The following is an 11237-nucleotide window of genomic DNA, read 5'->3' on the forward strand; positions in this document are numbered from 1 at the left end:
AGTTGCTCATAGTATGTTCTTATAATAGTTTGTATTTCTTTGGTGTTAGTTGTGATCTCTCCTCTTTCGTTCATGATTTATTTATTTGGGTCCTTTCTCTTTTCTTTTTGATAAGTTGGGACAGGGGTTTATCAATTTTATTAATTCTTTCAAAGAACCAGTTTTGTTGATTTGTTCTATTGTTTTTTTTGGTTTCTATTTCATTGATTTCTGCTCTGATCTTTATGATTTCTCTTCTCCTGCTGAGCCCAGGGTTTCTTTCTTGTTCTTTCTCCAGCTTCTTTAGGTGTAGGGTTAGGTTGTGTACCTGAGACCTTTCTTGTTTCTTGAGAAAGGCTTGAACCGCTATATATTTTCCTCTCAGGACTGTAGGCATGATTATTTTTGATTGCATGCTGGATAGTATGTGTAAGAAACTGTAGAAATAATCTGCAAACTAGAATAATGATATCTACATCCATAGAGGATGTACATATTTTTTCAGCAATCTGGGACAAAAGAATGCTAAAATTCCCTTAACCTATTTTCAGAGGTTGAGTTAATTCAGGGATGGCCTTTATTTACAGCGAGGGCTGATCTACTTCTGGTTCATTCCTACTTAATGGGTAGTCCTTCATTGTCTCAACCTGAGGCTTGCAGCTTTTTAAGAGGTCTTTACTTGAGCAGTCCTTGGAGTCCAATCTTTTATTTTTATTTTTGTGCCTTTAGTCCTGTTAGCTCTTATCAGCTTATTAGCCTTTAGCTCTCTCTTCCTGAATTAACAGTTGCCCCAGGGAAAACTTGGCCCCTCAGGGCTACCCAAGATGATTTTAGAAATCAACGTAGTTGCATTTAAGCAATAGCTTAAGTTTTAAGAAGGAATTTCATTGTTTCCACTGTGTTAAATGCTTTACGAATCTCATTTTAATATGTTATTTAATGTTTAATATGAAAGGTTAATGTTTTTTAACAACTCTATCAGGAAGGGAGTAATATCCCCATTTTGGTGAACTGGAATGCCTTTCTCTGGTAGTACCTGATGGGCGCCTGGTTGGGTCAGTGGGTTAAAGCCTCTACCTTCGACTCAGGTCATGATCCCAGAGTCCTGGGATAGAGCTCTGCATTGCGCTCTCTGCACAGCAGGGAGCCTGATTCCCTTCCTCTCTCTCTGCCTGCCTCTGCCTACTTGTGATCTCTGTCAAATAAATAAATAAAATCTAAAAAAAAAAAACAAATAATAATAAGGTACTTGATGCCACACAGCTGGAAAGAGGTCGGGCCACTATCTAACCTAGGTCTTGCTATCTTCAAATTTAAGGACTGTTTTAAAGTCTATTCCAGTCGGTCGATTAGACAATGAATATTTCTGCCCCTGTATGGAAGTAGATTGAAGACTCTGTGGAAGAACCTTTTGCAAATACCTTGTCAGTGATACACGTGGACATATACGTGTGTGCACATGCATGTATGTGTCTGGTAGAGATCAGAAAACAGGCAGGTGCCTTGGAATAGTTTTAGTCCATCTTTTTGCACTTAACCCTCTGTATTGGGTTGATCCACTCACTGGAAATGGTAATAACCTCACAATGCATTACACCTGCATTACACCTGCATTGCACCTGTATTTGAATGGCTTTGAAAGCCTTACTAAATCCTCCAGAGCTGTGGTTTTATCATAAATTCTGACATGAAATCCAGTAGGATCCTCCCCCCAAAACTTGGCTCTGCAATATTTATCATTTATACATGTAAGCATATATAGCCAGGCTGGTTCCCTTTTACTTCATAGCCAATATTAGTGTGTTACCACAACCAGAAGGAAAAAAAAAAAAAAGTCCAATTTTTAAAAGCACTGAAGGTGTTTCAATTTACCCATGCAGTTGTACCACTCATTGCCCAGAAAACATTCCTAAAATTTCACCTTGAGCATCTCTTTCTTTCCCAATTTCCATTCCATAGAACAGATACTGAAAGCCCCATCTTTCTTATCTTTCCCTCCCAGCCCCTTCCCCAGCTGCTGGGTCTTTGGTGTGTAAAGCTGAGGTTATCACTGGAGGACCTGCAGCTGGGCACAGCCTGTTGGAATTCAGAGTTTGGCCTTCACAGAGTGTTGGAAAAATTTGAACGAGTTGCCAACCTCTGAAAGTCAGAATATGTCATGTTAAAATCCGGATATCTCTGCTTCCCTTGGCAAACCAGAAAATCTGGTGACCCCAGACTTTCTTCCCACATGGCACTTCTCACTCCGTGCTTTCCAACAGTTAGTGGTCCCCATTTAGCCCCTTCATTGACATTGGAATTGGCAGCTTTTGTGATAAAGAGGGCCAGGCTGGATTTGGCTTCTTTTACTTGCAAACTCCTCACTGGGCTAAATATAAATGAGCTTCTCAAGGGCCTATATTTCTTAAAAGGCTGAGAGAGGGTGAGTGTAAATACTTATAATTTAAATATTCCCATCAAGTCAAAACCAACAAAAAGTGCAAGTGTCTGCCCTTATAATCTATGTGGTGTCAGAGGCCATTTCTCAGGTGGGTGCATCTATGACTGCTCCCTGGGCTAGTTAGGGCAGGGGTCCCTGAAAGGGAGAGAGGCAGGGCTGAAAACTGCCCATTTTCTATATAAATCTGCCCAACATCCTCTTTCATGATGTGCAATTCTCCTTCATTGGTGCTGAGATTTTTCACGCCCTTATGTGTAGGTAGCATCAAGATCTCGGTCATGCCAGGGTGGGGCGGGGGGTGCTCTATAAAGGAGGATTTCCCTCTGTTCTCCGTCCACATAATGTACTGATTTGCTCTGAAGTTCAGCGTGTCATTTTTTTATCCACAACGAAGCTGCTGCTGCATTTTGCCAATTAAGTATTTGACTGCTGACATTTTTTTAAACAACAGAGAAGTGAGACGGAGATCCAACTACTGAAGGCAGAGAGAAGCAAAGAACTATAGGTACTGTGCCCTTGAGAAGAGAAGTAGGAGATGCATGGATGTTATAGGTTAGCAAAAAGGGAATAAAAGGAACTGGGGTAGATAGTGGAAGATAATGCAGGCATATGATTTGCAGGATTTGAGTATCAGAGATAGACAGCAAAAATCAAGAATTGTTAAGGTTTGGAGTCTTGTGGATACTTAATTATCAGGCTGCCAGAAGTTAGCAGCTTCTATATACAGACTCCATTTTAATTTACAGAATTTGATCTCCTAGGCAACTACCTTATTACATTCACAATTCTCCACATTGCCTAATTTTAAGGTATTTACAAATTTAAAGCATTGCTTTAGGATAGGTGTTCAGATTTTTTAATTGAAATTTAGATCATATTTATTATAATATAAATAAGTGCTTGCTCCCTGAACGCTTATTACCATCTTGGTCTATGAGCTAAGATATTTTATTTTTTTTCAACTTGAAAAAATTGTTGTAAAATATACAGAACTGAATGTAGCATCTCAGACATTTTAAAGTGTACAGGTCCCTGAATGTAGCATCTCAGACATTTTAAAGTGTACAGGTCCGGGCACCTGAGTGGCTCAGAGGTCAAGCATCTGCCTTTGGCTCAGCTCATAATCCAGGGTCCTGGGATCGAGTCCTGCATCGGGCTCCCTGCTCAGTGGGGAGTCTGTTTCTCCCTTTCCCTCTGTGGCTCCTCCCGCTTGTGCTCTCTCTTTCTGTCAAATAAGTAAATAAAATCATTAAAAGAAAAATTAAGTGTGATCACAGAGTTATGCACCAATCTCAAGAAATTTCTTTTTAGGACAAGATTTTAAACTCCACCAAAGGATGTAAATTCTTTAAAATGAGTCGGTTTATTTATTTGTTTTTAATGGTTTATTTATTTATTTTAGAGGGGGGAGGGGTAGTAGGAGAGGGAGAGAAGGACTCTCCAGCAGATCCCCCACTGAGCACAGATTCCCAATGGAGGGCTCAATCTCAAGATCCCGAGATCATGACCTGAGTGTTCAACTGACTGAGCCACCCAAGTGGTTCCTAAAATTAGTCCATTTAAATGTCAGTTAGCTTTAAATGCAAAAATAATAATGCCCTTCTTAAAAGAATTGATGAATTCTTTGATATTTGCCTAGAATGAAATGTGATTTTTAAAAATATGAAGTAGTGTTTTGTTGTACAGTACATAACACAATATTAGAGAGATATCCTTTCAGCAATATTGATCCCAAATGTGCAAAGTGTTAAGAGAACAAATATGGCTGGATACCCTTCAAAGCCATGTTTATGTTTATTTTCCCATTGGCATCTCTCCGATCTTTTCCAGGCTGAAGACATCCTTCCTTCTGCATCTGTGAATCTTCCAGAATTTTAAGGAAACCTAGAGGTGCTGTTTGGGGAACTAGGTATCTTCCAACAACTGGACTTTTTTTTTTTTTTTTTTTTTAAGTAAGCTTTATGCCCAATGTGGGGTTTGAACTCACAACCGTAAAATCAAGAGGCACATGTTTTATCTACAGGACCAGCCCAGCATCCCTGGGCTTTTTCTTTTGTTCCCTTTGGATTCCATTCCAAGATACCCACCTTAGTTCAATTATTTCCCCTTTCTCTTATTCTTTTTTATCTAAGTATTTTCATTCCATTATTCTACAGTCATTTTTTATTATTTTATTTTTCTTGTTTTTCACATTCTTTGCTTTTTGTTCTCTCCTCTTTTCTTCTCTTTCTCATGTTTTTATTTATCCTTTCAGTTATTTAATTATATTAATTACTTATTTTTTTTTAATTTTTTTAAAAGAGGGGAGGTTGGGGAAGGGCAGAGGGAGATGGAGAGAGAATCCCAAGTAGTTTCCTCACCCAGCACAGAGCTGACATAGGACTTGATCTACAGCCCAGTGATCATGACCTGAGCTGAAATCAAATCTGACACTCAACCAGCTAAGCCACCCAGGCACCCCAATTACTCACTTCTTTTTACTCATTTCATATGTTTATAAAAAACTAGCCATCATGTGGGCTATCCCATGACTTTGTTTTAGCCATAACAAGATATAACATTAAAGATCAGAAAAGAACTGTGTATGATTGAAGTGTCCCCACCTTTCTGTTCTCTGCCCACAAGGGAGGGGGTCCAGGGTCCCCAGTTCTTCTCTGTCCCAAGGCCACGATCCTCAGGGGTGCAGGAGTATGCATAACAAGAGGTCCAGTGTGTCTCCCGTGATCGTTTGCGGTTCTCCACCCTGTGTTGTTCCCAGTGTGCACCTGGTTCAGCAGTGCCATTAATACAAGACTGTTGGTATTGCTAGCTTTTAGAGAAGATAGAGGATAAGGCAGTAATTGTAGCAAAGCCAAAAAATATCTTCATCTACGTGTTAGACATAAATTTACCTGGAAATGTATCAGCCGTTCTCCATCACTGAGAACTTTTTTTCTCAGGATCAGTGTTTCTTCTAAAGCCCTGAGCAACCTTGTTAATGTTCAGGCTTTATTACATATGGTTCTACATCAAGATATTTTAAAATCCTAAATTTCCCTAAGCTAATTTAAATTCAAAGACTAAATATACTATCAACATAATGACACCTTCCTACTTTTGTATCAATAGGAAAACTCTATGTTCATTATTTATGGAGTAAAAATAAACTTTACAGTAGTTTAACTCAGTATCCCAGGACAGAGAAGTTTTATTTCATCAATGTATTTTGAATAAATCAATTAATTTTCTGCTCTCAAAAATGAAGTTGTTAGTTTTAATCATCAGAGTAAAGTTGGAATTTTTTTATTATTTTAAATTCCAAAAAGTAACAATGAATCCAACTAGCCAAAAATATAACTTTAGTTCTGCTTTCAGTATTGCAATACAGTTCAATTTCACTTTAAAAAATTTTATGGTTACCAAGATATTAAATATTATTATTTAAAAACCCAGTATCATCATTATTTAAAAACACCAAATGTACCCATCTTACTAACATATTCATAGGCAATTTTGTTTAGCTGCATGTTTGTTGTTTTCTACTTTTTTAAAAACATTTTTAAAAAGATTTTATTTATTTATTTGACAGAGAGAGATCACAAGTAGGCAGAGAGGCAGTCAGAGAGAGAGAGGAGGAGGAAACAGGCTCCCTGCTGAGCAGAGAGTTCAATGCTGACTCAATCCCAGGACCCTAAGATCATGACCTGAGCCCAAGGCAGAGGCTTAACCCACTGAGCCACCCAGGTACCTCTGTTTTCTACTTTTAAAACTGTTTTATTATAAACATTTATCTTTTTTTTTTTTTTTTTGAGAGTACACCTATGCACCCATGTGGGGGAGGGGCAGAGGGAGAGAGAGAGAAAGAATCTTAAGCAGGCTTCATGCACAGTGCAAACCCTGAGATCATGACCTGAGCCTAAATCAAGAGTCAGAGGCTTAACCAACTGAGCCACAGAGGTGCTAGCCCCCTTATTGGAAACATTTATACAAAGGATGCAGTTAATATAATTATTGTAATGGGTATTTGATATTCTTTCTTTTTTTTTTTTTAGCTTTGTCTTTTTTAAAAATTTGATTTAAATTAAATTTAATTTTTTTCAGTGTTCCAAAATTCACTGTTTATGCACCACTCACAGGGCTCCATGCAACAATATATGCCCTCCTTAATACCCACCAGGCTCCACCAACTCCCCACCTGCCCCCCCCAAAACCCTCAGTTTGTTTCTCAGAGTCCACAGTCTCTCATTGTCTCTCCTACCAATTTCCCCCAACTCACTTCTCTTCTTCATCTCCCATGTCCTCCATGTTATTCCTTATGCTCCACAAGTAAGTGAAACCATATGATAATTGACTCTCTCTGCTTGACTTATTTCACTCAGCATAATTGCCTCCAGTCCCGTCCATGTTGATACAAAAGTTGGGTATCCATCCTTTCTGATGGAGGCATAATACTTTGTTGTATATATGGATTGTATCATCCAGAAGAGACCCCAAATTTCTCAGGAAATGTTGAAAAAGAAAAACAAAACCTGGGGCGTCGTGTTGCCTGATTTCAAGCTTTACTACAAAGCTGTGATCACCAAGACAGCATGGTACTGGCACAAAAACAGACACAGAAACCAGTGGAACAGAGTAGAGAGCCCAGATATGGAACCTCAACTCTATGGTCAAATAATTTTTGACAAAGCAGGAAAAAATATACAGTGAAAAAAAGACAGTCTCTTCAATAAATGGTGGTGGGAAAATTGGATAGCTATGTATAGAAAATTGAAACTTGACAATTCCCTTACACCATACACAAAGATAAACTCAAAATGGATAAAAGATCTCAATGTGAGGGAGCAATCCATCAGAATCCTAGAGGAGAACATAGGCAGTAACCTCTTTGACATTGGCCAAGCAACTTCTTTCAAGACATGACCCAAAAGACAAAGGAAACAAAAGCAAAAATGAACTTTTGGGACTTCATCAAGATCAAAAGCTTCTGCACAGCAAAGGAAACAGTCAACAAAACAAAGAGGTAACCCACGAAATGGGAGAAAAAATTTGCAAATGACACCACAGTAAAGGACTGATATCCAAGATCTATAAAGAACTCCTCAAACTCAACACACACAAAACAGATAATCATGTCAGAAAATGGGCAGAAGACGTGAACAGACACTTCTCCAAAGAAGACTTTCAAATGGCTAACAGGCACATGAAAAAATGTTCATCATCATTTGCCATCAGAGAGATTCAAATCAAAACCACATTGAGATACCACCTTACACCAGTTAGAATGGCCAAAATCAACAAGACAGTAAATAGCAAGTGTTGGAGAGGATGTGGAGAAAGGGGAACCCTCTTACACTGTTGATGGGAATGCAAGTTGGTGCAGCCACTTTGGAAAACAGTGTGAAGATTCCTCAAGAAATTAAAAATAAAGGTATCCTATGACCCTGCAATTGTGCTACTGGGTATTTACCCTAAAGATACAGATGTAGTGAAAAGAAGGGCCATCTGTACCCCAATTTTCATAGCAGCAATGGCCACAATTGCTAAACTGTGGAAAGAGTCAAGATGCCCTTCGACAGATGAATGGATAAAGAAGATATGGTATTTGATATTCTATCAAGAAGTATCATTATTCATTTAGCTATTCCTTTGTTGAAACTGTAGGTAGTTTCCTGCTTTGCTCTTTTAAATAATACTAAGATAAATAGCTTATCCCAACACTGATTAAATATTTATTGAGTGCCTACTATATCACAGGCACTATTTTAGGCAATAAAATACAGGCATCAACTGATGGAAATTCTTGCATTCATGGACCTTATATTCACAGAAAAAGAACACAGATAATAAGTTAAATGAGCAAATTATATTATATGCTTGAAAGTGATGAGGGCATTGAGAAAAATAAAGCAGGGAAGAGCCTGGAGAATGTAGAGGGTGGCGGATTCATAATAGAATGGTCTGAGAGGCCCTATAAGAAGGTGACATTCGAACAAAGACTTGAAAATTTGAGGGAAAAGTGTGGAATATCCAGCCTTGGAACAGAAACATGCCCAGCACAGTTGCGGTCCTAGGAATAGTGAGCCGTCCTTGTGAATGGAACTGTGGGAAAGGACATCAGATCCGGGATCTTACATGGCTTTGCAAATTTGGTAAGGCTTCTGACTTTCTTTCACTCTAGATGAAATAGAGAGCTACTGGAGAGTTTCACTTTTTATATTTTTAAAGATTCTATTTATTTATTTGAGAGGGAGAAAGAGAGAGAGAGAGAGAGAGAGAGAGAGAGAGAGAGCGCACAAGCAGGGGGTTGGGGGGCAGAAGGAGAGGGAGAAGCAGACTTCCCGCCTAGCGGGGGGCCCAATGTGAGGTTCCATCTCAGGACACTGGGATCATGACTTAAGCTGAAGGTGGCAACTTAACTGACTAGGCCAACCAGGCACCCCTACTGGAGAGTTTTAAACAGAGAAATGATATGGATTGATTTGTTAGCAGAATTAGTCTTGCTACTGTGTTGACTCTGATGGGGTAATAATAGAGGCAGTGAGACCGGTTAGGAAGCGTTACAAGAATGCAGGGAAGAAATGGCAGTGCCTTGGATCATGGTGGTAGCTGAGATGTTTATGGAAAATGGTCAGATTCCACATGCATTTTTAAAGTAGATGTTTACAATGCCACCATCAATACAAAGGTATACTATCTAAACATGTAGTGTTATATATTTTTTCTCAAAAAAATGCTAATACTTGAAAATTATTCCAAAGTTTACTTAGCTCTCATGAACTAACAAATATGAATATTCTCCCACATATGTATGAACATCACATCTTGTATTGGTGGTGTTTTCCATCTTACTTGGCTCACTTAGCGAATTTCATGGGCATTGAACTAAATTTCAGATCTTTTTTTTGTTTTCTTTCATAATTGAGATGTTATTGGTCATTCTGAGGAATGACCATTCCTCATACACAGACATTTCAATTTGTGCGCAATTTTTAACATACGTGCTGAACATCTAAAAAACCAGGTAGCTGTGATTGTTTTCTGAACAGTCATTTCAGTGACTTTCTCACTTAAAACTTGAGGGCAAATCTTCCTTAACGGGATATCAAGTAGGAAAACCTGCAAGTGTTGATACGCTGTTGCATCACCACAAAGTTATCAGGAAAAGCAGGCCACCGCCCAAAGATGTTACAGAGTGCACAAAATTCTCACAGGGAGAGCCAAGATCAAGGAGTGGTTTTCTTTAGGAAACAATCTACCAAAACCAACACAGGAATAAAAGTAATTTAAAATATTCAAGACATATTACATGCACGACTGACTCTGAATTGCCATTTAATATGCTTTGTACGACAGGATAAAAAACTACCCCTTCTATGGAATGTTGAGCTGACACCCAAGACAATCAAAGCCTCTGGTATTCCATATCCTACAATTTTCTGGTTGTATCAGAAAATAAACAACCAGCAGGTGATTATGCATCTTTAAAAAAAAAAGGCAGGGGGAAGCACTTGCACTAAAATATGGGACGAGGAGGGATTCTCTACTTCTTAAAAATGTTTCTGAAGCTACTAAAAACTTGCATTTACAAAACAGTTGATAAACACATTCCTGAGACTGGGACCAGGAACACTGGTAAGGCATGGCGTGTGACATTAACCGGATTTTGCTTCTTTCTCTCCTGCTTCATCAGAAGCTGGAATCTCGTTTTTAGCTTCTCCATCTTCTGCAGATAAGTCTTTTTTAGTCATTTGGTTAGCCACTTCCTCCTGTTTTCCCTCTGCTCCCCTTTTCCCTTTTGTTTGCGCTTTTTTTGTCTGAAGTTTCATCCTTGCCTGCTGCCTTTTTTGGCTCATTTCCACTTTTGCAGAAGCAGGCCCCGGAAACCTCGAGGAGCCCCTCCTGGTCTCCTCCTTCACAGCCTCCACAGCAGAGTGGACTTCCCTCTTGGGCTGCCTGGCCACTGCCTCTCTTCTAGCCCCAGGAGATCCCTGTGAAAATAATGAATCATGCTTTACCGATAGTACTTACAAACATTATGCATTATATAGCCCCTGTCCATGCCAGCTCTTTGTTTCTCGTTTTCAAAATACGCTGCAAAATAGCCATGTGATGTTGTAAAAGGGATCAACTAACCCAAACTGCACAGAATACTCTTTCAGTTTTGGTATCCATTGAGCAAAATTGTAACATCTTAAATATTAAATATTAATATTTTTTTAAAGATGCATAATCACTTGCTGGTTGTTTATTTTCTGATACAACCAGAAAATTGTAGGATATGGAATACCAGAGGCTTTTTTATTCTAAAGTGATATTCCTGGGAGGGGAGGGGCAGAACCTCCAGGAACAAAGCTGCAATGGTGGTGCCTGATGGTCTTTGGCTTCGTCCTCATGTGTGGGCCGAGTGCTGTGGGGGACCTGACTGACCCTGCCAGCCAGAGCTCACTGTCAGCAGTGGCCGCCCCGGATGATCTTCAACTGAATCCTCTTGCTGAATTCTTTGTCTTTCCACATCACATTGATTGATTTGTGAATGCTGAATCATCCTTGTAGCACAGGGATGAATCTTACCTGGTCATGGTGGATAATCTTTTTAATGTGCTGTTGGATCCTCTTTGCTAGGATCTTGTTGAGAATCTTAGCATCCATATTCATCAGGGATATTGGTCTGAAATTCTCCTTTTTAGTGTGGTCTTTGCCTGGTTTGGGGAACAGGATAATGCTGGCTTCGTAAAAAGAGTCTAGAAGTTTTCATTCTGCTTCAATTTTTTGAAATAGCTCCAGGAGAATAGGTGTTATTTCTTCTTTGAAAGTTTGGTAGAATTCCCCAGGGAATCCG

General features: G+C 39.1%; 1 protein-coding gene across 1 annotated transcript; it reads right to left on the minus strand.

Moving 5' to 3' along the window:
• Positions 1-10050: 10050 nt before the first annotated feature.
• On the minus strand, positions 10051-10943 carry LOC132012559 (non-histone chromosomal protein HMG-14-like). The gene is made up of 2 exons (XM_059392599.1): positions 10845-10943; positions 10051-10386 (listed from the first exon to the last, which is right to left on the minus strand). Exons 1-2 carry the CDS (start codon positions 10941-10943, stop codon positions 10051-10053), a joined length of 435 nt encoding a protein of 144 aa, XP_059248582.1.
• Between the last annotated feature and the right edge of the window lie 294 nt (positions 10944-11237).

Source organism: Mustela nigripes, chromosome 2 (genome assembly GCF_022355385.1).
Source record: "Mustela nigripes isolate SB6536 chromosome 2, MUSNIG.SB6536, whole genome shotgun sequence".
NCBI classification, from domain to species: domain Eukaryota; kingdom Metazoa; phylum Chordata; class Mammalia; order Carnivora; family Mustelidae; genus Mustela; species Mustela nigripes.

What these genes read in the sequence shown, in the direction of transcription:
- LOC132012559 (XM_059392599.1), bottom strand. Translation starts at nt 10,943, where the DNA reads ATGATTCAGCATTCACAAATCAATCAATGTGATGTGGAAAGACAAAGA. An exon ending in CGGGGCGGCCACTGCTGACA is followed by an intron (nt 10,387 to 10,844) that starts GTGAGCTCTGGC and finishes TTATTTTCACAG; the next exon opens with GGATCTCCTGGGGCTAGAAG.